This window comes from Acinonyx jubatus, chromosome B2 (assembly GCF_027475565.1).
Source record: "Acinonyx jubatus isolate Ajub_Pintada_27869175 chromosome B2, VMU_Ajub_asm_v1.0, whole genome shotgun sequence".
Lineage (NCBI taxonomy): Eukaryota > Metazoa > Chordata > Mammalia > Carnivora > Felidae > Acinonyx > Acinonyx jubatus.
Genome location: NC_069385.1, coordinates 22,293,253 through 22,320,361, shown reverse-complemented (window position 1 = coordinate 22,320,361; position 27,109 = coordinate 22,293,253). Strand labels below are relative to the sequence as shown.

The following is a 27,109-nucleotide window of genomic DNA, read 5'->3' as shown; positions in this document are numbered from 1 at the left end:
CCCTGGGATATTTCATAATTAGGATAATAATTTCTATTGTCCTAAAAGGGCACGTGGATATCCCCACCATTACTGTTTTTCCCCCAAGACTAAGGATTTCCTAGCTCTTTTGTTTGAGTGAAATGTTTAGTAAAACATGGTGAAACAATACAGGGTGTATTTGGTTCCCAGGGCCTGATACATGAACCCAAACCCTGTAGTCCTAATAACTGGAAAACTGGGTTTTAAGAAAACCATCAAGTTAGACATCTAGGTGTTTCTTTCCCCATTTTAGATGGAGATGTAACAGTTAACTTTGAAAATTCAAACGGGCACATGATACCCATCGGAGAGGAATCTACCCGAGAGGAAAATGTAGTAAAATCTGAAGAAGGTAATGGCTGTGTAGCTGAAAAAACACCACCTCTGGAGGAAAAGGCAGAAGATAAGAAAGGTAAAATCAAGAGAAACCCCCTATTCTTTTGTTTCAATACAGCTCAATATTGAGAATCAGGTCTTAGGCTCCAAACAGTGATTCTTAGGTTAGGACCAGTTAGAGAGAGAGCAGGTTTGCAAATACAAAGAAGAGAGAAATTATAACTAGTGAAGAGAAATAGGATGATTTTCTTAGGTAGATGCGTCCATTTTGTAAGCACATCATTATTTATTTTTTTATTTAATTAATTAACAATTAAGCATTAATTAACAGTAATAATCAGAAGGGATATTCTCTTCAATCATTAGAGAGCTGAGAATTTTTTTTTAATGTTTATTTTTGAAAGAGACAGAGTATGAGTGGGGGAGGGGCAGAGAAAGAGGGAGACATAAAATCTGAAGTAGGATCCAGGCTCTGAGCTGTCAGTACAGAGCCCAGTGTAGGGCTCAACCCCGCAAACCGTGAGATCATGATGTGAGCCAAAGTCAGATGCTTAACCAACTGAACACCCAGGTGCCCCATATCTGGGAATGTTATCCTTTCCTTGGAAGCTTTTTTTTTTTAAGTTTATTTATTTTGGGAGAGGGAGCACACAAGCAGAGCAGGGGCAGAGAGAGAGAGGGAGAGAGAGAGAGAGAGACAGAGAGAGAGAGAGACAGAGAGAGAGAATCCCAAGCAGGGCCTCTCCACTGTTAGCACAGAGCTGACGTGGGGCTTGATTGCATGAACCATGAGATCATGACCTGAGCTGAAATCAAGAGTTGGATGCTTAACCAACCAAGCCATCCAGACGCCCCCTCAGAAACTTCATGTCAGTATTATGTTTATTTATTTATTCTTTTTAGAAAAGATGGTATCAATCTGAATATCTTTTTTACTGTTAGAACTGACCCCTGTGAGCATGTCAGCATGGTAGAACATCAAAACCAAGATATTTCAGCATAGCACTGTCTCCATTTGTGGGAGCTTGGCTGGTGGCATCCAGATACTTAATGTTGTAGGTCCTAGTTGAGGTTCTAGACATGTCTGAGAGAGACCCAGGAATAGTGCCCAGAGATGCTAGGGACTGTGGTTACTGTATTAACCACAGAAACCTGCTTTGTGATTTGTCTGTGCAATTAGAAATTTCAAAACATGCCAGGGGCAATTATGCTATTCTCTGAAGGCTTCTTTAAAGACCTTGGTTTCTAGAGTGAATATGCTATGGTCAGTTAAGATACCAGCAAAATATATGTCTATCAAGGACCCCTCAAGACATTCACAAGTTCCTGGTCACTGGTTCTAGATGATTCCATGCAGCATAGAAATGAATCCTTAGGAGACAGTTTCCTGTTCTATAATGTCTGCCTATGAGTTGAATGGCAAAAACTTGTCAGACCTAGCTTAAGTTCTGTAGGCATTTTGAGAATTCTTAGAAACTGCTGAAAGCAAACTTCTCTTCCTCTGTTCTTGACCCAAATCCTTCAAAGACAAGAACAAAAACAAAGAAACAAAAGGGCATTTGACAGATATTGTAACTTAAAATTACTTTCTCTGAAAGTCCATAACCCCTTGTTTGCATTTAATTAGCCTGCAGAAGTTTTAGAAGCCCTATTAACAATCTGTTAGAAATTTATTGTTTTGCTTTATTCAATATTAAGCATAGTATTCGGGGGCTTTCCTTAGTCCTGCTCCATTGAAAGACTCTGGTTAAACTTACAAGTACTGACTATAAGAAATTAATATTTTTAATGATAATATCCCTGGAACATAAAGAGAAAACAGACCTACATAGATTTCAAGGGGATTAATTTGAAAGTATTCGTGCAAATAGTGATTTTTTTTTCAAGTCCAACTGTCCTGTCTCACCAAACTGTTGAATTTCAAATCCATCTGTGGTTTGTCCCTGATACAGTCTTTTCAACATTCAAGAATCACACCCTTAAAAAAAAGAAAAATCACACCCGTCATTATGGAACAGTCCATCATTAGTGCTTGTCTGGTCCGTGTGGCATGTCAGTCATTGGGCTGGCCTAACTTCAAAGGAAGTGTTTCCCTTATCAACCTAATAAAGTGTTGCTGACAGTTTTATGTTCATTAAGCCAGCAGGCCCTGATGTTCTAAAAAGATGGCAGACCTCATAGTCATAGGTCCACGGATGTTTGAGAGTGTTTTTGCTTTCTTATTCTTTGCTTAGAATTAGTACATTCAGTTCCTTTCGGTCAAATAAGGTCCAAGATAGCGTCTTGCTTAGCTAGTCTGTACTGAAAGAGATAGAAATAAATGCTGGACATGCTGCCATATCACTAATAAGGCAGCAAAGCCTCCCTCTCACAGTGTGGATGGTGCACCTGCCAGAGCCACACTGAAAGTGGGGGAAGCATTTGGTGTGGAAGCTGCTTCCTGAGAGCAAAAAAGAACGTCACTCATAACTCACGTTACATAGTATTACGTTAAATAGAAAATACCTCATACACCAAGATCACCATTTATTTCTCTGGAAAGATAGCATTTAATTCCAAACAACAAGCCAAGATTCCCTTTTCCTTCTGTTCCTTTCATGGTCTCACTGTCATGCAAATCCACGATCCCATGTCCTTAATTCACCCTTTGGCTGTTCTTAATTCCTTTTTTGGGGGGTAAAATGCTCCCTTTGCTTTCACCTGAAACAAGAGTGTTATTTGATCCATCGATTAGTTATATTTGCAAAACCATATCATGTGCCTTTATAGTCCCAAATGCTTGTATCCCTTTTTTAAGATAATGTGTCCATACTCTAATAGTTGAAACATGAAGATCAAAGATAACAAAATAAATGGCAAGTGCCCTTTCCATTACACCATGTGTGGGTTCTGCCCAGGACACTTGGGTGTTCCTGGGTCTCTGATCCTCACCGGAATCTCGAGTTAGTACTTGGGCCTCTGATGCCCAATACTGCTGACTTTTCCCTTAAAACCTTCAGGGCTTTTAGTCTCCCATTATTCTTTCTCAGTAAGTGCCTTGAAATATATAAGAAAAACTGATCTGTATTGTGTTAAAGATACATTGGTGTTAAATGTAAGAAATCTGAAAATTATGTGATACTATGTCCATTGAGGTATTAGAGAGCACTTTCAATGAAGTAACAAGTGATTGGCATGCATCTGTTTCACAAACAAGAATGAAGGTCTACCATAGGTAAGACTTTGCTGGGACCAGAAAAAGAATGGTGAGTCAGAATTGCCCTTTGACTTCAAGCAGATTGTGGCCTCCGGGAGACCAGCATCAAAACACCTGAGTACAGGGAGCCAAAGAGTTTGCGGTGAGAACCACATTTGCTTCTTAGAAGCAGATATTTCCAAACTGAGGCCTGAAGGAGACAAGGAGGTAGTCATGTGAAGGAGAGGAATAGGAACAAAGGTGACTTCTAGGTAAGGTGAGGGCCACATGCTGTTCTCAGGTTCACTCTAAGTGCCGACCTGAACGTTCCATGGGGTGGAAGGAGCCACACTTGGAATTATAGTAAATAGCTCTCCTCCAGACCATATTGTTTTGAAGCATAGTATCTGTATCAACCCAGAGTGACTAGGCACCCCATCCTTACCCTCCTCTTGGAAAAGTAATACTCATATACACCATCAGTTTATATCATGCCTTCAGATCACATGGTAATAATCAAAAATACAATAGCTTCCTTCATACCGCCCAGATACAAGTAGAGAGTTTGTTCTCTACTAAGGTGTTGTTGATAACTATCGGCCAGTCACGTTCGTTGAATAGACCTCGTGTTTAAAGCATTGTGTTTAATGGGATATGACATTTAAAAAGTTTTATTTATTTATTTTTTAAATTTTTTTTAACGTTTATTTATTTTTGAGACAGAGAGAGACAGAGCATGAACGGGGGAGGGGCAGAGAGAGAGAGGGAGACACAGAATCTGAAGCAGGCTCCAGGCTCTGAGCCGTCAGCCCAGGGCCCAACGTGGGGCTCGAACTCACGGACGGCGAGATCGTGACCTGAGCTGAAGTCGGACGCTTAACCCACTGAGCCACCCAGGCGCCCCTAAAAAGTTTTTTTTAATGTTTATTTATTTTTGAAAGAGAGAGACAGAGAGCGAGTGAGGGAGGGGCAGGGAGAGGGAGACACAGCATCCGAAGCAGGCTCCAGGCTCTGAGCTGTCAGCACAGAGCCCGATGCAGGCCTTGAACTCACGAACCGCGAGATCGTGACCTGAGCTGAAGTCAGATGCTTAACTGATTGAGCCGTCCAGGCGTCCCAAGGGATATGACATTTTAGACAAAAGGAATTTTCAGTTCAGTCAGAAGAGCATACAGTTTGCATACAGACATACACCCCACTTGGGGTTCTCCACAGACTAGACATAAATATTGGCCCTCTGGCAAACATGTACAGAGCATTGGCAGAGTCCACAGAGGACAGAGGTGTGGATGGTGCTTGTCCATGAACACGAAGAGCTCACACTTAGCGGGTTCACTTTCAGCCTAGGTGGGATTGTCACTCCCAGCTGTCACAGAGTGACCATCTCCTCCCTCCCAAACCCAGAAACCGCATTCTTTGGGGCACAGCTTTAGAATTTGAAACCTTAGGCAGAAAGAAGTCAGATCTCCGGCGATAGGCCCGTGCGGACAGGCGAAGAGCTGTGAAGGTTTATAGCGTGAGAGAGAATGGAGATGCCCGGTCCTGGAGATGAGTTCATGGGCTCTCACCATGGAGAGGACTTGATCTCTGTGCGTTATGCAGCTGTCTAATCTTACAAAGAATAATCTCAAGAAGTATGTAAAGAGTAGGCCGTTGCCCCACATCACAAGTCAACATAGATTTATATGTTTTATGTTAAAATGAAGTGATTTGCGTGTACCATCAACTTGTATTGTTCTTGCCTCTGACTTTTGTGACTAAGTGGCCTTCTGCTTCAGACCAGGTAGGTTAGGAGAGTCACTGTTGTACATACAACACAAAGACACGCATACAAAGTAGCCTCTGGTAAATACTGAGTAAGTCGCTCAGACCATAAATATAAGAAAAGTTCAGTGGCAGGAGGGGACTGTGGTAGGTTTCATGGCTGGGAGAAGATAAAATAAAAGCTTTATTGATTAACTACTATAACTCAAATCATTTTTTTTTTAATTTTTTAAAAAATAATTCATGTATTTTTGAGAGAGAGAGTGCAAGCGGGGAGGGGCAGAGAGAGAGGGAGACAAAGGATCCGAAGTAGGCTCCACACTGACAGCAACGAGCCCAGTGCGGGGCTCGAACTCACGAACTGTGAGATCATGACCTGAGCTGAAGTCAGACGCTCAACCGGCTGAGCCACCCAGGTGCCCCTCTTTTTTACATATATATATATATATATATATTTTTTTTTTTTTTTAATCATTCTTATGGCAGTTATATATGTGGATGGATGGGATGTAGTCCAAAAAATGGGGGGAATTCTCAGTTTTTACTCATGAGAATGAGAAATGAAACAAAAGAGATCATAATAAAATAGGATGCATTCTAATATCAAAGCCCTTTCTTGGTCATTCAATAATGGGGGGCTATATCCAGTAAAGGCTTGGTCTTGTCTTAACACTGTCTTACTTTTTTTTTTTTTAATTGTGTTCCATTTTTAAAGAAACGCTGCTTAGCTCTTTGGACCAGAACTGTATTTTAATTCATTTTAATTTCAGTCAGCCACTATTAGAAACAATGCAGATGTGAGTACATGAATGAACACCCAGCATCTCCACTTTTGATAATGAGAGACTCAGACCGTTTCTCCTCCAGTTAGGCAAAAATCTTGTGAGAGGCTTCTGTTCTTAGGTATGAATTTTTGTTTAATGGATTCCAACCTTTGTCTTTTCAAAATTGTTACCTGTATTTACATGTCAAAACAAATTTGATATTTGGGGGGATTCTGTGCCCTCTGTACCTGTAGTTGTGACACTGTTTGAAAAGGTCAGAGGAAGTTACTGAGAAACGGGAATTGTGTTCCTGGGAGAGCTTGAGAGTATTTTAATAGTAGAAAGTAGTGTATTCTTCAGTGCGTTGTGCTTCCCGGAAAGGATTCTACAGTGTCTCCCTTAGCTTAGAAAATTACTGATGTTTGACCACAATGAGACAGAGCTCATAATCCTTTCTGGTTGAGGGCATGAGTTCTCCTGAGAGAAGGTCTCTCCTCAGAGGGTATGAAGGTCGTGGAGTCCAGTCATTGCCTCGCTGTCAGCCCCCTGGCGTCACATGCAGTGGGCTAACCAGCCACACCCAGGTGCCCTTCCGTTTTGTTAAGTTTAAATTGAGCCCTCCTGCCCGTATCCTCACCCGGCAGCCTCCGGTGTCACGGCAGGTGTCAACCCCTGGCAGTGGACATTGGCGCTCCTCCTCAGCACAGCTTCATCAGAGTAACTTGGGCAACCTGTTTTATCACAGGAATGGTATATGTACGCAGACAGTGCGCCCCAGTTTGGCTTTCGGCCTTGGTACCTTTGGTCCTTCTTCCCCCCAGCTGTGCCCCCCCTGGTGTAGAACCCACACTGGTTCCCAAGGGCCAAGCAGCCGCGTGTTTGTATCACTGTCGCCATATGTCTTGCTCCTTCCGTTTATATGGTGTCTGTCTGTATCAGTGTGCTTCTGTTCACTTTCTCATTTATAGAGAACACTGAAAACCACCCTGAAACACCGGCTCCTGCTCCACCTCCTCCAGCTCTTCCTAGGCCTAAACCCAAACCTAAACCCAAAAAAACACCGGGGCCTCCAAAAGGGGCTGCTGCTGGGGTAAGCCCCAAGGGTGATGAAGTGCCTCCTATTAAAAAAATTACCAAGGCTCCTGGTAAGCAGGCCCCCGTCCCTCCACCCAAGCCAGCAAGCCGAAACACGACCCGAGAGGCTGGTGAGTATGCCCCCTGGGGGCTCAAGTCTAGGGTGTTTGGCTCTGGGTGGGGCTGATTGCTTCTAGAAATGATGGACTTTTCGGTGTCTGGTGTCTTAGAATGTGACACCAGTGGATTTAGTTTTGACATACACAGTACACAGGAGGTTCCTTTGTTGCCGTCTCTACCAAAGGAAAGTCAACCAGTTGATTAGTTGACCTCATTACTTTTTGGGTGAAGAGACCTCTTTCATCCTAACGATCCACTGTCTGTGTAAGAACCAGTGCAAGGATTCAGGGCGTCATATGCCTGATGAATGGCCGTGATCTGATAGCATATTATGTACACATCGCCTGGCCTTCTGCCTATTTCAGTTTATGGGTGGCCTTTTGGCTTGAGTTTTCCTTCCAAATTATCTTAAGTTGCACAGAAGAATACGACATTTACATCTTTGACGTTTCTGCTGGCTCTTAGTATCTTAAGTCTTTCCGCACACACAATCATTTCTCTACTGACAAATGCCGAAGGATCCTATCAGGTCAGCCCCACGCCGCCACCCTCTACGGTGCAGTCACAGCCATTTCAATGGAGTTGAGAGCCACCGGCTCAGTGTCCACCCTCCACTCTATTTTCCAGACTTCAGTGTATTGTAAGCAACAGCATCCTAGAAGTCCATTTACAAGTCACTAGAGCACACTGCCAGAGGTGGTGTGGGGGACCTACGGTAACTGCTTGTAATGTGTGTCCCACTTTCCGTTCAAATCAGAGACGCTTAATGCAAAGTGGCGCTCCCAGTTTTCCCATGAAGTAGAATAAAGAAGCTTCCAGGTCCACCAGCTTTAAAAAGGACAGTCATCAAAGTATACACGCTAAATGGGTTTTCCCATTAACACATGCAAAAAATTCTCCTGTGGTAGCAAACCGTATTTTCCTTAAAATCAGCAGCAGCTTTCTTGCCATTGGCTACCAGAATATGCCTTCATATTGATCTTTTTCCCTCCATCGTTTATACCCATGATGCTCAAATGCAGAGAAGGGCTTAGGTGACAGTATAACGGAACTCCAAATACAAATAGGTATTTCTCTACCTGTGCTCCTCTCTTCAGCCTTCGACCTTGAGTGTCTGAGTGTTTGCTAAAAAACTCTGAAATGGTATGTCTCAGAACATTGTGCTCACAGTGTCTATGGGCCATTTCCTCATGCACCAGCTGCCCTTCCCAGGTCAGCGTCCATTCTTGTTGGTATGTCTGTGTTTCCCAGACTGCCTTGCAAACCCTGCAAGCAGTGCTTGAAATGAGGCAGGCAGTGATCCACTTCTTAAAGAAAAGCCCAAATCACCCCATGCTTGGGAATTGCACAGACTTTCCCATTTCTTGTGCCCCATGTGGTAGCAGCTCACGACTGACTCAACTTAGACACTCTCTTACTTCTCTCAGAAGAAAGCTGGTGACTAATGCCAGGGCAGGGGACAGCTTGCGTGAGAGATTTTGACTTATTTCCAGATATTTTACTTGAAGGCTTATTTATAGATTCTTGATCTTCTAGGAGAATACTACAGTCATATTATTATCCATTGTTTTAAAAGAGGTTCCACTGGCCCATAGTGTGAATAACAGCGTTGCTCTTCTCTCAGGCCATCACAGAGAAACAGAAGTTGCATTGAACTATACCAACAAGCCAGTTGTGCAAGGATACTTTCATCAACTGCTGATTAAACTCCTTCAGAATCCAGCTGATACTCCATTTGTAACCCTTTAGAGTTTTCTACATGGCACCTTTGTTTTACTTGAATAATGTTGTTGGCCTTCCAGAAAAGTAACTCCAAATACTACTCTTGATTTGTAGTCAGATGAGTTAAGTTCTTGTAAAAGCTATCAATTAAGATTCTTCTTCAATTCGTAAGTTAGTATAGACCTCCAGATAACCAGATACTGGCTTAGCACATTCACCTGCTTGGTGAGTGAAATAAGGTCATACCTCTGGTATTTTTTTCTTTCTCATTGTTACAGTGTAAACACAGAAGTATTTAACGGAGGAGGAGAGATAGCTTTACTTTTTTTAGTCATGGTCTTAATTCAGGGTAACTTCTGTAACACGGTTGATTTCAGCAAAGTCTTGTCATTTTAGAAGATACATAAAGAAGTATCTTGAAAAGTGTGACTTGAAGTTCTACTCCAGGCATTGCAAAACCTGTCTTTTCCTTTAAGTGCAGCTAAAGTTACCTTGGCTGTTACAAAAGAAAGAAGTTTCTGTAAAAAAAATATATATATATACCTATATAGATAGATAGATAGATAGATAGATAGATAGATAGATAGATACACATATATACACATATATATCTCTCTCTATGTGTATATATCTATATATATATAGAGAGAGAAAGAAGTATCTATCTCTATATTTATATCTATCTATCTATCTATCTATCTATCTAATACACATTGATATGTGAAATGGATTCTGTTCGGTTTACCTAAGAAAATTGAACATGTTTAGACATCAAATCCTTAGATCTTTGTTGGGAAAAATACATTTAGAATGGACTTAGATAGTAAAAATATGCTTAATACCTTTGTCTTATTAGGAAGTGAAGATGGTTAGCTTCAAAGAAGTAGTGTTAGCATGCCCAGACTTGGGGTAGTATGAATTCTAGTTGTGTGTATCTAAAATAATAAATCCCCCAAGGAATAGAAGTTTCTTTTAAGCCTGGATCTTGTCACCAAGTGAAACTCACTTTTTTAAAGTATATCGGAGTTGATGACGTCTTACATCTCATTGTTTATTCCCTTATTTGTTCTTTATCTTTTGACCCTCCCAGCCAACTTCAATAAAGTTATAAGCATAAAGGTAAGTTACAGTCACATCTGTTGTGGATGGGCTCCATAATGCTAACAAGGAGGTATTTTCTAATAGTTCTACGGACAATAGTTTAACCCCTCACGGAAAAGAACACATCACATTACAATGGAAGAAGCAATTAGGAGAAATTTATAGATAGTAAAGGTCATGAAACAGAAGACTGTGTCTCCCAAAATGATACCCAAAAAAAGCAGAGTTAAGCTTTGTTTTCCTGCAAATGGTTTGGTTGAAGGCAGTCCCATCCAAAAGTCAGACTATCCTTCTAATGGCCACAACCATCCTCTGCTGAAGACCTTCTAGGAACAGAAGTGGCAAGGAAGATTGGATTTGTGAAAGTGTCACAAGATCTGAGAACGACACTTCTTTCTCTTCACGTTATTCGAATGCTCCCCATTTAGAAATTTTTTTTGCAAAAAATCATCTTTTCTGCCTTTTGATATTTTGAAGAGGACTTGTTTTTCATATGTGGCCATATGTTTTTACTCTGCCCCATCACCACTGTAGACGGAGGTGTGGGCCAGCCTGGCCAGCTTCTGGAACCATGGGGATAACTGGTTTGGAGTTGAGTACATTTGTTTCTGGTCCAGAAAGGAGCTAGAGGCACATACTGGGGCCGTTTCTGAATGTGGGCCACTCCACTCCCAAATAGACATCACAGAACATGTATAATTTGTGATGAGTACAAGCTGTCTGTACCCAGACAGCTGTTGTCTGTCTTCTGTACACTGTTCCTTCTTTGGAGCATACAAGGGCTTATTCAGGTGGCCTGTAGGACAAGGAGCATTTCCCTTTGGCTGGGCCCAGCTAAAAAAAAACTAGAGGGACTCCTTGGTCTCTTTAGGAGAGGACTCTTGTCCCCTAGGGTTTTGCCTTCAGCATCACTGGCTCCCTCCTAGATTCGAGGTAGGGAGGGGGCAGAAAGTAAAACTTATCATTATTAGCCTATTTTCTTGTATTCAACAAATGTTCACATTTTGAGGAGAACATCATGATTTGACAATTGCAACTCGTTCGTTTATTTAAAAGGCTTCTTTGACTTTTAATGCAAAATCTCTCTATTTTAGCTGGTTCCTCTCATTCAAAAAAACCAACTGGGTCCAAAGCATCAGCTTCACCATCGACTTCCTCCACCTCATCTCGTCCTAGAGCTTCAAAGGAGACACTTTCTAGCAAAACAGGGACAGTGGGAATCACAAAGGGCAAGAAAAAAACCGGCAAGCTGCCAACCTCTCGACCGTCCTCAGAGGCAACCACTTCGGGCACGTCCGACCTTAGAGGAGACCCTTCTGAGACGAGGGTGGAGAGTCTCAAACCTGAGCAGACCGTCCCTGGGACCGATGAGCGGACCACAGGCAAACCCGAGTCTGCGGTGCCTCCACCCCCTGTGGCTTCACCCCCTGCTCCCCCCGCCCCTCCACGTACTCTCGAGGAGCAGTGCACTGTTGCCCCAGACACGCCTGTGGTCCTGGTCAGCGATGGAGCGGCCCTGCCCGCCCCTGCCTTAGACCCGAGTCAGCTTCTCTGGACCGAAGAGCCAACCAACAGAACCACTGTCCTCTCAGGCACTGGCTTAAGTGTTAGAGAAAATGCAAAATGGTGAGTCGGGGCATAAACCCCATGTTCTGTCTGTATCCCCTGTTAAGTTGAGTACTGAAGATCACTGAACCATTCTCTTGGAGATGAACGTGGAACCGACTTGGTGACTGTTAGGTAAACACACATGTTTTTCATAGCCCTGCCCCAGGAGTGTCACAGGCAACTGAGAAAATGACAACTGTCCTCATGACAGGCACCACTTCAGATCTTTGGCTTTTAAGTATATTTAGAGCCTGCTTCATCCCTGCTCAGCAGCCCCTTTTCTTTTCCTTGGACAGTTCCCTTTGCTTTCCTAAAAGCGGTTACTTTAAGTCTTGACTACTTGTGTCCAGATTGCTCACCCATTCCTGTCCACGAGTCATTTAGCCTTCTCTTCCTCTAAGAGAATAAAGACCGTCAGGTAAGAACGCTCTCAGATTCCATCTCCTTTTCCTCTAGCCTCAGAGGGGGCTCCCTTTCTTGCTTCCTCAATTCACCACCCGACTCACATGTTAACCTACCCTCTGACACATTTCAGTGCTCATCCAGACAGAATCGTTATTGCAGCTACTCTCCTCTGGCAGCCCTTTTTTCCTCCCCATGGGCCAGGACGAACCGTATATCTGTTTGCCAGTATATCCCCAGCAACCAGTGCAGAATCTGGTATGCCACAGACGTGACGTCATCCAGTTGCCCAAGCCAGAAACCTGGGATTCATCCTAAGGGTCCTCATTCTTCTTCGTTCCCGGCATCTAATCCCTCACAAAGTCCTATACGTTTTCTACTTAAAGACAAAAAAACACATTAGCTCTCCTGTCCCTCGGGTATGAAGGGAGGGCTGTCTGGGTGTGGTAGACGTTATAACCAATTCTGTCCAGGGAAGCGTTAGAGCTCTTTAAATCCAAACCGTTCTCTCCTATTTCTGAGAATAAGACCTAAATTCACTCTTGTGATCATTTTAATTTAGTATGTTCTCTTTCAAAAAAAACCTGTCATGTTAGGACTTAAAAAAAGTAGTACATTAATTAAGTTGATTTGGATCAAGAGACTATCAGCATTAATTATTCAATTGCTGATAATAATCACCTTCATTTATTGAATAGTTATTTAATGTCAGGGACTGTCAAGTTACCTTTAGTTCACATAAGTCTTCTGAATATCTCTGATTCATAGACAAGAAAACAGACTCTGAGAGAGGTAGCAGAGTTAGCCCTAGATTCCCCACTCAGTAGGTGGCAAAACCAGCAGGCACACTCAGAGTTGCATGTCAAATTCCATGCTCTAAGAAATTCCATACGTTTCCAAAGCAGTTGCTTCTACTTCTGCAGTTTCATTTGTGTTTGTTTCTTGTTTTTTGTTTTTGTTTTTATCCTTTCGAGCAGCGTGGTTGGAAGGAAAGCCAAGGCAAGATAAACAAATGTTAAATTACCAATTATTTTATTTGTTGGACATTTTAATAAACAATATGGGAGAAAACATTGAAGTGAAAGACTGTGATGTCCTTAATACTTCCAGCACATAGTAGATTTCTTCATTTATTTACAGTGAGTGTTTTCCAGCACTGCAGTGAATTCCAACCTTTAGAATTCAAGAATCTCTTTTTTGGTGTATATTTTCTGCTTGTCTTCTATGTGCTGGGCAGTGCACTTGGCACCAAAGACACAAAAGTAAGCAAGACATTATAGTTAAAATTAGCTTTTACCAAAGTAACGTCCAACACACAGGAAGTACAATTGTTTAAGACAGGTCTGAATAGATTGGGTGTATGGGTTTATTATTCAATAAACTAAAGAACAAGGTGCAACAAGGTGACTCCTTAGATAGTCTCAGGCAGTGAGAGAGTGCACACACAAATGCGACTTGACTCTGTCCAGTCCACTTCCTCAAACATTTAGGGAAGGCCCTATGTTGTGCTAAGCACTGTGCTGCATGCGGGGGGTGCTCAATGTCAGTCTTCAGCCCAAGTATGCATAAGACCGTCAGACAAAAGAGGTGAGTGTCTGTTCTCCATTTCCACTGGACCTGTGATCAGAGAGCAAGCTTAGGACATCATTAGACATCTAGGTATTTATAATAGATTTTCCTGTCACTCCAAATAACTGTAATCCTTTCCTAGAAGAGGACATCAAGATTTTCTTTCTTCTCTGTCTATTCTTCAAAGTTAACATTTTAAATTACAATTCATCCCACAGGGGTGGTTTGTTTGCTCTTGAGTTAATGAGCCTGGAATAAGTAGTCTCTCAAATTTTTTTCCAAATTCTTTCTTCCGGTTTTTTTTTTTCTTTGTTTCTTCTGTGTTTAACTGATTATTTCAGTTAGAATTTCTAGCTCTTAGTCACTTGCTTTACTTAGAACTTTCCCTCGGTTATGTTTAGTCAACGAATGTGTGAAAATCCTGTCATCTCATGAAGAGGCTTCTGTTTGGAATACAAATATCAAAGCTTCAAGGAAGATAAGTAGCTATGTGTAAAAATATCTTTCTCTATTCACATATTGCTGGGTAGTAACCATGTGGTAGATTTCTATTTATTGGCAACTTCATTAGTATCATATAGGTCTGGGATAATTTAAGGCAGACACTAATACGCCCACCTGGAGCCCATAACCAGAGGGTACTTGACTGTGTTCAGTCCATTTCCACAAACACTTTTTGAGTTCACTGTTTCGTCCAATGTGCCCAAGAAACTTAGGGGGCAATGAGTGCCACGTCATGAGTTGACTGATACAAATTTGGAGTTTAATATTTAATATTAAGTTAATTATAATCTACATAATACGATATTAATGTAACATACACTATCAAGTATACATAACATTTAATAGGTAGATTAAGAGTCGTAAGTCTGAGTTCTAGACTGGACTTGATACCTTGTTCTGGGCAACACACACCCATGGTCTTCTTGGGTTCCATGAATTATAACTTATCTGGCCCCTTATACTGTAGAACAGTTGTAAGTTGTGAACGTATGCAGAAGACTTTGAAAATTACAAACCACTATAAAATACAAATGATGACGTTAAAAAGGTAGATATCACAATTAGTGAAGAATGACATGAGCAAACATCAAGCCTCAGCCCTAAAGTATCTTTTGTTCTGCTCTTCAGAATGTGTTATTAATTGACATGTCTACTGAATGTGCTGTGGTCACCCACAATGGCAGACTGTTCAAATAGGGATGGCCTCCAGTGCCAATCAAGTAGACATCCAGGCTGGGAAAAGTTTTCCCATATTTAAAATGAGATTTCACACTGTAGAAACACTATGATTCCTCAACAAATTAAACTTAGAATTACCATGTGATCCAGCAATTTTACTACTGTGCATGTAGCCAAAAAAAAAAAAAAAAAAAAAAAGTAGGTGCTCGAATAGATAAAATGTGGCACAGTGCAATATTACTCAGAAGAGCCTTAAAAGAAAAGAAATTCTGGCATATACGAAAACATGGATGAACCTGGAAGATACGCTAAGTAGAAGTTAGACACAAAAAGACAAATGTTGCATCATTTCACTTATGTAAAGCACCTAAAGTAGCAAAATTCATAGAGACAGAGAGTCAAATGGTGGTTGCCAGGGGCCAGGGGATGAGAATGGGGAATCGTTGTTGAATGGGACAGCCTCTGTTTGGGAAGATGGCAGAGGTTCGGAGGCAGTCGGTGGGGATGTTTACACAGCAGTGTAAATATACTAGGTGCCACCGAAGTATACACTTCAAAATGGTTCAAATGGCAAATTTATGCCGTGCATATTTTACACAATAAAAAATGAAATGTCGCATTTTCCCCTTTGAAAATGAGAATTTTGGCTGTTGGAGTTTTCTAACAAGTGCAAAATAGAGGACTTTTAGAGTGCTTAGACTTCTCACCACAGAATATCTCTCGGTACCTTAGATTCTGACAGTGTTTACCTGTTTTTATTACTTAAATGACTGCTTTTTGGTTTTGCAAGTTAATGTAAACAGTAGGCACGTATTTTGCCCAAAGCAGTCTTTCTGAAGTGTGACATTCCAAATAGAGATTCTATTTATATCAGAAGGCAATTTGGGGATTTTCTGCTTCTTAAAATGAAGGTTACGTTGGTTTTGATATGATATGTTTTTGATGTAAAGCATTTTTTTTATTCGAGTCTGTGAAAATTGACAGTCTTCATATATTTATGGTAACTTTATTTTTTTTTCAATATATGAAATTTATTGTCAAATTTGTTTCCGTACAACACCCAGTGCTCATCCCAACAGGTGCCCTCCTCAATACCCATCACCCACCCTCCCCTCCCTCCCACCCCCCATCAACCCTCAGTTTGTTCTCAGTTTTTAAGTCTCTTATGCTTTGGCTCTCTCCCACTCTAACCTCTTTTTTTTTTTTTTTCCTTCCCCTCCCCCATGGCTTTCTGTTAAGTTTCTCAGGATCCACATAAGAGTGAAAACATATAGTATCTGTCTTTCTCTGTATGGCTTATTTCACTTAGCATCACACTCTCCAGTTCCATCCACGTTGCTACAAAGGGCCATATTTCATTCTTTCTCATTGCCATGTAGTACTCCATTGTGTATATAAACCACAATTTATTTATCCATTCATCAGTTGATGGACATTAGGCTCTTTCCACAATTTGGCTATTGTTGAGAGTGCTGCTATAAACATTGGGGTACAAGTGCCTCTATGCATCAGTACTCCTGTATCCCTTGGGTAAAGTCCTAGCAGTGCTATTGCTGGGTCATAGGGGAGGTCTATTTTTAATTTTTTGAGGAACCTCCACACTGTTTTCCAGAGCGGCTGCACCAGTTTGCATTTCCACCAACAGTGCAAGAGGGTTCCCGTTTCTCCACATCCTCGCCAGCATCTATAGTCTCCTGATTTGTTCATTTTGGCCACTCTGACTGGCGTGAGGTGATATCTGAGTGTGATTTTGATTTGTATTTTCCTGATGAGAAGCGACATTGAGCATTATTTACAGTAACTTTAAATCAGAGACTCTTACCAAGCTTAAATAATAGAAAATTATTACATCCATACACATCTTCTATAGAGTCCTTTCTTCTATAGAGTCAGTTTAGCTTCCACCTTTTCCATCTCGTGTTACTAACATATTCCCGTGAGAGGCAGTTTTACAAATGGGGAAACTAAAGCATCTCAGAGAGGATCTATGATTTTTTTTGACTTGACACATTGGCTGTGATAAAAGTAGGAAAATTCATGTATCAGTGGTATATGTCATCACCCTTCTAGGTGCTGGGCTACAAATCAGTATGAATGAATCCCACTTGCGAAGGAACTCTTAGGGTCGGGATGGCAGATGAGTGAATGGTGATCGAGGTGCACTCAGTGCTCCAATGGGGTTGTCCTCAGGTCACCTTAGGAGCCGGGAGGCGGGGCAAGGATCTAGACGGACGGCCAGTGAAAGATTCCTGAAGAAGCTACGGCTTTAGCTGAGACTCGAAGGATGAGTAGGAGTCACAGGTACAGGCGACGTGCAAAGTCAGGTATCCAGGAACTTCTAGTGCATTGTTGTTTCCACTGAACCCCCACTGCTACAGCCAAATCAGTTTGCAAAATACAGTTTTACCATATTCACGTACTAAATATGTCAGATGTCAGGTAGTCATTCCTTTTCATTTTACAGATGAAGAATCTCAAACCTCGAGAGTGAAGTGATACAGGGCTATCTGCCATTTCACTGTCCTTAGCTGCCTATGTCTGCTTTCTGCTTTCGCAACTCGAAAGATGCTCAGGAAACTAGAGCTCCTTCTCGTGGTATTGGTGTTGCCCTGAGGGTTGCTCTGAACTTCACACCGCCCCTGTGTTGTTGTGCCTTTAGCAGTTTTACAACCAAAGATGAGCCGGGGAAGGCGGCACCTCATCTGCTGACTCCTGGGCTGATGGGAGAATCTTCCGGATCCTTCAGTGCCCCGGAGGATGAAGGCCAAAGGGAATACCAGGCCAATGACTCTGACTCCGATGGGCCTGTCTTGTACACTGATGATGACGATGATGAAGAGGATGAGGACGAGGATGGCAGTGGGGAAAGTAAGACTTGTGTTCAAGAGGTGGGGAGGAAAGTGAGCGATGGGCAGAAGCAGGTGCACTTTGTAAAGAACAAAAGCCATGGGCGATCAGACATCTGGTGTTTTCTTTCCCCCCATATTCTTTTCTCGTATTAGAAATGTCCGTGTTCTAAGGTTTAAATTTTTTTTTTAATGTTTATTTATTTTTGAGACAGAGAGAGACAGAGCATGAATGGGGGAGGGTCAGAGAGAGGGAGACACAGAATCTGAAACAGGCTCCAGGCTCTGAGCTGGCAGCACAGAGCCCGACGCAGGGCTCGAACTCACGGACCTCGAGATCATGACCTGAGCCGAAGTCGGACGCTTAACCGACTGAGCCACCCAGGCGCCCCTGGTGTTCTAAGGTTTAACTGCTGATGACAGGCCTTTCCAGATGAGGATTCCACGGGGGCCAGAGGATCAAGTCTTTGTCTATGAGGAAGATACGCACATTTGTATTTGTACAAGGAATCAAAGCTTTCTAATGACAGAGGCAGTTTCCAAATGATCAGAGATGGCCCTTCCACCCTGAGGTCTTTCTTGAATAGAGAGCATAAATTCAGGATTCACTGGATTACTTATTGGAGGTGTTTGAGACTTCCGGTCAGTTTTATACTAGGGTTTAAAGAGAAGGGAGGGAGGAATGAGTCAAGAATGACAAATACCTTTGAAGAATTAAAAATAATCACTCTTCCACAGTAGATGAGATAGGATGCCTTCTAAGAAGGAATGCCAGTTACAGTAGATTAAGCCAACCATTCATATATAACTTCAGGAACTAGAAAGTGCTTTTTTGTTTTTGTTTTTTTTTAAACTTCTGAGCATCATGACTTAGGAGGAATTCACTATGGAATTGAATTTATACATGGTGGAAAGCTATTAATGATTGAACATCAATCAGTTTGTCAACTTCCTTCTAGTTTGTACTAAACAACAATAGCAACAAAATCCTCGTCATCCACCTGGTATTAACTCTCCTCTGTTGAGACATTAGGGATTCTTCCTAATTAAGGATTAAGACACTGCTACCATCAGTAAACCGTCTCCAGCGTGATTTCTGAGTGGAGGCAAGAAGACAAGACTTTACAGTGCAAATAAAGGAGCTAAGTTTTTAAGACTTAAAAAAGAAAGCATTACGCAATCAGTAATTTCCACGATACAACATCTCAGCAAAATAAACTTCAAATACCATTTTCCAAATGATGAGGTGACGCGAGTTTTTTCATGGTGCCCCAACATTTTTTTCAGAACATTTTTAAAAATAGTCCTTCAGTTTTGCAAAATGAACTACATCCAACTCAAAACTGGGTTTGGGTTTGTTTTTTTTTTTTTCTTTTTCCTGAGGTTAATTAAAATTCCACTCTTGCATGTGGATAAAGAATTTCTTCTGGACTCTGTTTAAAGTCCACACCATGTGTAACCTGAGTGCTGCTTGCTAAAAGCCTCTTTCTCTGCGTTTCTTCCTTCTCCAATCCTCAGGTGCTTTGGCAAGTAAAATACGACGAAGGGATACTCTTGCTATCAAACTTGGCAACAGACCATCTAAAAAGGAACTAGAAGACAAAAACATCTTGCAGCGCACATCTGAAGAGGAGAGGCAGGAAATCCGGCAGCAGATTGGAACCAAGCTCGTCAGGTAATGGCTGAAATCTTAGTACAGCACTGACCAATCCGTACTTTTCTCCCCACTGCGGTTTCCTGCCCGACAGGGATCATTGTGAATTCCTTGGGTGAGGGCACGCATGGCCTATGTGGTTTTCTAAACTTGGTCCTGATGGTGAACCACTCAAAGAGCTTGCCCTTTGGTCCAACCAGTCAGTGGCTTTGGAGTCACCAAAGCCCGAGCCAAGTGTCAAAAAACGTTTGCAGTTAAGGACCAGTTAGTAAACAATTCCGGTTTTGCTGGCCAGAAGGTCTCTGTTGCAGCTACTCAACTGTGCTGTTATAGCATGAAAGCAGCCATAAACAATACATAGACAAATGGATGCAGCTGTGTTCCAATAAAACTTTATTCACCAAAACAGGCAGGGAGCTGGATTTGGCCTGCAGGTCATATTTTGCCCAACTTCTGGCCCAATCCACAGACTCTCTGGTGTTCCTGTGATTGCCATGAGGTTCTGCCCTGTGGGCCTTGAGATTGTAGAAATATTAGTTAGCTTCAGTGTCCAGCTCCATCAAAGCCAGGTAACTATAGCCCCTCCTATCAAAACCTCCCCCTTTTAACTTGAAATAAATGGTTATCTGGGGCGCCTGGGTGGCTCAGTCGGTTAAGTGTCCAGCTTCGGCTCAGGTCATGATCTCACGGATTGTGGGTTCGAGCCTCACATCAGGCTCTGTGCTAACAACTCAGAGCCTGAACCTTGCTTCAGATTCTGTGCCTCTCTCTCTCTCTCTGCCCCTGCCCTGCTCATGCTCTGTCTCTGTCTCTCAAAAATAAAAACGTTAAAAACAATTTTTTTTTTAAATGGTTATCTGATTTTTCTTTCTGCCTCCAGCCATTGTAGGGTTTCTACTTTTGCTACCAGTGACTTTGGAAGTCCATTTAACTGGCAGCTTTTTTGTTTTTGTTTTGAGAGAGAAAGAGAGAGAGAGAGGGCACAAGTGAGCGAGGGGCAGAGAGAGAGAGAATCCCACAAGGGACAGAGAGAGAGAGGGAGGGAGGGAGAGAGAGAGAGAGAGAAGCGGAGCTCACCCAGAGCTCATGCTCACCCAAGACAGGGCTCATGTTCACCACACGTGGGGCACAAGCTCACCCAAAGTGGGGCTCGTGCTTACCCGATGTGGGACTAGAACTCATCAACTGTGCGATCATGACCTAAGCCGAAGTCAGATGCTTAATGACTGAGCCCCCCTTAACTGGCAGCTTTAATAGAAGCGAGTGCCAAAGCCTTGTTTTCCATGATCACTTTAAGCATATTTAAGTATGAGCTATTTTGCTGACTTCTCTCACTCTGCGTCAGTTGGGAGAAGGGAGTAGTCTGAGATCCCAGGGCAGGATTTGGAGGTGGAAGAAATCCCTCTCCTTGCTTAGAAGTAGAAGACTTCTGTGACTGTGTCATACCTACAGGGCTGGCATGTGGGGGTTCTGAGGCTATTATCTGTTTGGCAGATGGGACCAAGCAGCGGCTTGGGGTGGATAAATGAGATAATACACTGAAGGCACTAGAGTGCCTGGATCGTAGCAAGCACTTAATAAAATTAAATATTTTTATTATTGATTTAAATAATTATATATATGTTAAACAGGTAAAACATTCTTAAAAATTAAACCCAAAAGCAGCAACTTTGTTCAGTATTTTTGAAGAACAACCTAACAGTGTGAAAGAAAAAAAAAGGAATTGTGTTAGCAGTCTATTGTTTTACGTGGTAATTGTTTTACATGGTGAGGTCATTTGAGAGACTATACAAGAAGGAAATAATCCAGAAGAGAAAAAAAAAAAAAAACCACCTATATATTTTACAAAGATGTTTATTTCAAGGCTATTTATAGCAGTGACAACTAAAACAAACCAAATGCTCAAAAACAAGGCGCTGATGGAGAACCTTGTGAAGTAAGCAGAGAGCAGTGATTTTCCAACTGCCGCATCAAGGATTTCTTGGAGGGAACACTCTGGCTTCTATGGGGGGATCCAGGGCAGTGTGGGTGTGTTAGGGGTGGGACGGGAGGGACTCCTTCATCCCAGGCTTAACCATCCAACCAGAGCAGCCTCTTCTGTCTGTTTGATAAAAGGATCCTACCCCCACCCCTAAAAGTTTGAGAGCCTCTGAAAGTATGCACATAGACCACATCCAGAAAATATTTTATCTGAGTAGTTTTAAATATGTAAATTTTGCAGAATTGTTTCTTTACAAATATCACACATCTGATCACTGCCGTTAAAGATAAATCACCCATAGTCCCTACCTTAGGGGACTCCGTGTGTCGTGGAAGAGACTGACATACTCCTTGGTGAGGTCATGTGAAAAGCACCAACATCTAGGTCAAAAGAACTGGGTGTGAGACCTTGCTCTAACTTTCACTAGTACCTGATATTCAGCAAGTGACTTAATCTGTTATTTCCTCATTTGTAAAATGGGAACTGGCTACTCCCTTGCTGAGTTGTTTTGAGGATCCACGATAATGTAAGTTAAGCACCTAGCACAGCACCTGGGACTTTAAGAGTATGAACTAACAAGAGCTATGATTATCGTCTTACCTTTATTATTACTTGTGTGGTAAGTGCTCTAATAGATGTGTGATCTTTGTATGACTGCTGTATAGGGCAGAGAATTCATAGGACAGGATAGGACAGGTCAAACACCCAACCGAAGGGTACTATTTTAGTCATTTGTATGATTTCTGTAGGTAGAGAAAGAGAGAAAGGTATTCCTGAGGGAGGAAACCCCATAAACAAAAGAAGGATGATGTCTTTGGTGGATGAGAGAGTGCAGATGTGTAACAGGGTACATGGCTGGTTGGCATGGTAGTTCATTGGGTTCTTTTGTAAGCTCAATTATGCAAGTTACTTCCAAGGTAGCTCTGATGAAAATTAAACTTTAACAAAATTTTTAATGAGGTCTTTAAAATAACATTGATTTCAGTTCCTCACGCCATTTCTGCCACAGCTGGAACATTTATAATTCATAGTATCTTTAAGTAAGATTACATCTCATATACATAGTTTAATTTGTGCAAACTCAACCTACATCCGGAAGAAGTTTTTTCTGTAATTAACAACAAATTAACACTGTAAACAAGACGAAGAAAAGGTATAAAGAGTCGTTAGGACATTCAGCTTTTGTTTACAAATAGGTAGCTACTAGTCACAAATGAGCCTGGCTTGGGGCACCTGGGTGGCTCAGTTGGTTAAACACCTGCTTCTTGATTTCCACTCAGATCATGATCTCAGGGTCATGAGATCGAGCCCCGAGTTGAGCTCCTTGCTGGGCATGGAGACCACTTAAGACTCTCTCTCTCCCTCTCCCTGTGCCCTTCGCCCAATTGCACGCACATGTATGCACTCGCTCCCTCTCTCAAAAAAAAATTTTTTTTAAATGAGCCTGCTTTTCTCAAAAGCAGGTGGGAAGGGTCCATATATCTTAAAATAACTCTACTACATGTATTATAAATCCATTTGAGGTCACAAAAGCAGTATTTCACGGGAATTACTACACTGTCCAGTGTGGATCAACCATCTTTTGAGTTAGTATGAACTCTTAAGCAGAAGACTTCTTTATATTCTAATGATCTGTATGTTAATTAGGAGATAGGCTAAGCTATTCTGTTAGAAACCAAAAAGTGCAGTGGTCCAAATAAGACACTTCCACACGTTTATTTCCTTTCCACAGAACAGTCCAGAGGTAGGTGGACTCTCCAGGATGCGTGGGACTCCCCACCCACTCCTTATAGTTAGCTGGACACTCAGATTCTTTCTGTCCTATTGCTTTTCCATCCCCATGGATATTCTCATCTGCGTGATCCAAGCTGGCTCACATGACCATGTTTGAGTTCTAGCCCATGGAAGAAGGAAAGAAAGAAAAGGAAATACACAGTCATTTTAAGGGTAAAAAGCAGAAGTTACAGATACCACTCTGTTCATATCCCATTGCAAGGACTCAGTTGCAAAACCGCACCTTGCAGCTGGGGAGGCAGAAGTCTGTAGTTGGGGGACCACATCCACAGCTCAGGAGGTTCTGTATCTAAAAGAGAGGAGGAAGAATGGATCAAGGGAGTAGGTAGCAGTCTCAGACAGTCTTTAGTCTCCAAACTAACAGAAAGGAGACTTTTATTTTGTAGGTGTAAAATGGATTTGTGTTTCCTCAAACAGGGAAAGAATAAAGCTTTCTTTGTTATTTTATTTCACATTTCGCATCAAGGAGGTCTTGTTTGTAACCTACAATATATCCTTTTTGTCATCATAGGAGACTTAGCCAGAGGCCCACAACTGAAGAATTAGAGCAAAGAAATATCCTAAAACGTGAGTATCTTATCTTATTTGGTGATTTCTCATGTAACCATTAACAAGCTCCCTTCAGAGATGATCCATTTATCAGTAGGAAACCTCCATGTTTATTCACGAATGATTAAAATGGCCCGTTTAGATCACATTTCTAGATAATTTAAAAAATGGGGTGCATGGATGGCTCAGTCAGTTAAGCACCCAATTCTTGATTTCCGCTCAGGTCATGATTTCACGGTTTGTGAGATCGAGCCCCATGTGTGGCTCCATGCTGATAGCCTGGAGCCTGCCTGGAATTCTCTTTCCCTCTCTCTTTGCCCCTTCCCTACTTGTGCGCTCTCTCTCTCTAGCTCTCTAAAAATAAATAAGTAGAATTAAAAAAATAATTTCTTGAAAGTTGTATTTCATTTTATGGCTTTGAGCCTGATATCCCCCAGACCAGAGTCATGGTTGTGACAGTTGTTTTTAAGAAAGATGAAATATATCCATGTATTCTTTTACCCAAATGTTACATAGAAGAAAATGCTCTAGTCTGCTTGCAAATAAATGTCAAAGAAAAAGCCAAAGAATCCCCAAGGAAATAAATCAAACATTCCTATATTATTATTAATAATACAGTTTGTTGCCAGGTTTAACAAATGACTCCATTTAAAACAGAATTATGGTAAAAGAAATTCTTGAGCCCTTTTCATTTTCCTTTGTTACGATAACTCTGTTTCCCTTTTGAGTTATTTATAATTTCTCAGGAGTTAAGGAGTTCTCCATTCATTTTCCTACTTCATTTTCCCTTTCTCTTTTCCCTTCTGTTTTCTTTGACTTTACTTCTTACTCACTAGTCCAGTAGAACTTCATTGGAGTTCGTATGTTAAAGCTATAAAACTAATAGAAGCACAGTTTGTCATTATATACTGTGTCCATGTGGTTACCAACCACAGTGACTTAAGTAATGGATATTTTTAAGTTGAGCCTAGCTGCAGTTTTATATATTATTAACCCAGTTTCAGAAGAGCTTTTTATTGTATGAAATATAAAAACATCAGGGCTGGGCAGAGCTCCGGATAGTACTACAATAGCAATGAGCTGTGGGCATGCTGGACATCTTTTTCGATCAGGCTTTTAGAGGTAATTCTTGTCTGGATGATCCCCATTCTTCAATCTGAGTTGTTTTCTTTTCCTAAGGAATGAAAGAATTTTTTTAAGTTTATTTATTCATTCTGAGAGAGAAAGGGGCGGGGAGAGAAGTGAGGGAGACAGAATCCCAAGCAGGCCTCCACACCATCAGCACAAAGTCCAAAGCGGGGCTCAGACTCATGAACTTCAAGATCCTGACCTGAGCTGAGATCGAGTCAGATGCTTAACCGAGTGCGCCACACAGGTACCCCAGGAATGAAAGATTTTAATGATACGTTTATATTATACTTGCCATTACTAAGACAACTCAACAAAGAAGACTGAACAGTGAGAGGAACTGACAGTCTATGGGATTCTTTCCTTGGAATGCTTTTTTCTGGCTGTTTGTGAGCAAAACTGGAATAGAACCCAAAGAGGGGCTTAACGTGACCATCAGTATGTAGAAGAGCCAGTACAGAGATGGAAAAAGTCATGGGTAGAAAAGCAAATAAAATTGTGTTTTAGTTTTCTGAGGAAGGATGAAAGCAACATTTAATTTTGACAACAACACAAAACCAAAAAAGCTCATGGCTTTTGATAGTAGGTCCCTGGAAAATATTTCTTGAACTAAATTTTAGATAAGCTCAAGAGCAGACTGTAAGCTCCTAAAACACAAAGATTATGTCTTATTGGATGCCTGATGCAATACCTGGGGGGGAGGATAAAAAAAGGAAGAGCGAATTCTGGGTAATTCTTTTCTGCTTCTGTGAGACAAATGGTGCCAAACCACATTGCTGTTTGGTTATTTGAGGAACTATTTCATAGATGTAGAAATTTATCACACATTGATCTTAAGTGCTATCTTGGCTTCTATACCCCATTTTCCTGGAGGTTCAGGGAAGAGGGAAACGCCAAAGTCAACTTCAGATTTGATTCCAGTCCTTTTTTTACTTCCTTCTTAGTTTATCTAACCATGCTTATTCTGGAAACAAAAGACACATTTCCAGTCTGGAGAGGCTGATAACTGGCTTACGATCTCCTGCCACAATATTGTATGGCCAAGGGAAGCAGAAAAGAGAACTGGTAGAGGTCATCCAGAGCAATCCACTGAGCAGTCCCAGGGTACTGAATGGCATAGCTTACAATACTGTGTTCAGCCCCTGTGTGCCTCTGGGTTCTTCCACATAGATGACTCTTTTTTGTGTGTTTATTTCATGTCCAGCTTTTGTTCAAAAGCAGTATGATTGACTATTTAAAAAAAGTCTGTGTGTGAGATGGTGTGGTTGGTTTTTTTTTTTTTTGGAACGTTTGCTTATTTTTGAGACAGAGAGAGACAGAGCATGAACGGGGGAGGGGCAGAGAGAGGGAGACACAGAATCCGAAGCAGGCTCCAGGCTCTGAGCTGTCAGCACACAGCTCGATGCGAGGCTCGAACTCACGGACCGTGAGATCATGACCTGAGCCGAAGTTGGACGCTTAACTGACTGAGCCACCCAGGCACCGCCAGTATTTTTGTTTGTTTGTTTGTTTGTTTGTTTGTTTGTTTTTAAGGACACTTATTTTAACTGGGTCATCTTTTCTTGACAGACTAGGGAATTCATTCACAGAGTAAACTAATTCAGCAGATGTCAAATCCAAGCTCATCATTAGTTTATTAAACATGAGTCAGGTGGCAGTCAGTGCAGATCTCACTTTCAGTGGAGACCAAGGGCACATTTTATTCCTTAATTTATCAGTCACCATAACACATCTTATTCCATCTCTTTCCTATTTTACTGCATCTAGGCTTTTTTAAACAAAAAACAAAACTATAAAGTTAGGTTTAATTGTACATTTTAGAACCAAGTCCTTAATATTATTAAAATAGAAAGCAAGTTCTGGTGCTTGAAAGGTCAACTTTTGCCTACCAGAAAAAGAGATACTCATGGAACACCTTTTACAGGGCAGGCATAGGAGATGCAGATCTGATTAGCTATGACAATAGCTATATATTCTCTAGAGAAAAAGTATATTAGGCCATTGAGTACTGTATTTTTTCCCAACATTTTATTATGAAATTTTTTAAATATAGAGAAAAGTTGAAAATTTTTATAGTAAACACCCATACATGTACTATTTATAATCTACTATTAACATTTTATCACATCTTGCTTTATCACATATCTGTCCTTACATTGATCCATGTTATTTTTTTGATGCATTTCAAAGTAAGTGTATAAATACATTTTCATTTTCATGGTTTCATATAAAACCATGTAAAACCCACAAAAAATATTTGGCTTTAAGTTTATTTGTTTATTTTGAAAGAGAGAGAGAGTGAGGTGGGGCAGAGAGAGA

At 41.4% G+C, this 27,109-nt stretch overlaps 1 protein-coding gene across 10 annotated transcripts in view; it reads left to right on the top strand.

Annotated features, from left to right (window-relative positions):
* The window catches only part of PHACTR2 (phosphatase and actin regulator 2), a 267,344-nt gene that overhangs the window by 205,849 nt on the left and 34,386 nt on the right, over window positions 1–27,109 (top strand). For 4 of the 10 annotated variants that reach the window (XM_053222154.1, XM_027056728.2, XM_015061864.3 and 1 more), the window contains exons 4-9: window positions 275–433; window positions 7,029–7,265; window positions 11,172–11,703; window positions 17,498–17,706; window positions 19,203–19,359; window positions 23,625–23,680. In XM_053222154.1, coding sequence (XP_053078129.1) covers window positions 275–433; window positions 7,029–7,265; window positions 11,172–11,703; window positions 17,498–17,706; window positions 19,203–19,359; window positions 23,625–23,680 — 1,350 coding nt within the window. The remainder of the gene's footprint in view (window positions 1–274; window positions 434–7,028; window positions 7,266–11,171; window positions 11,704–17,497; window positions 17,707–19,202; window positions 19,360–23,624; window positions 23,681–27,109) is intronic. The other 6 variants (XM_053222155.1, XM_053222157.1, XM_053222159.1 and 3 more) reach the window with 3 other exon arrangements.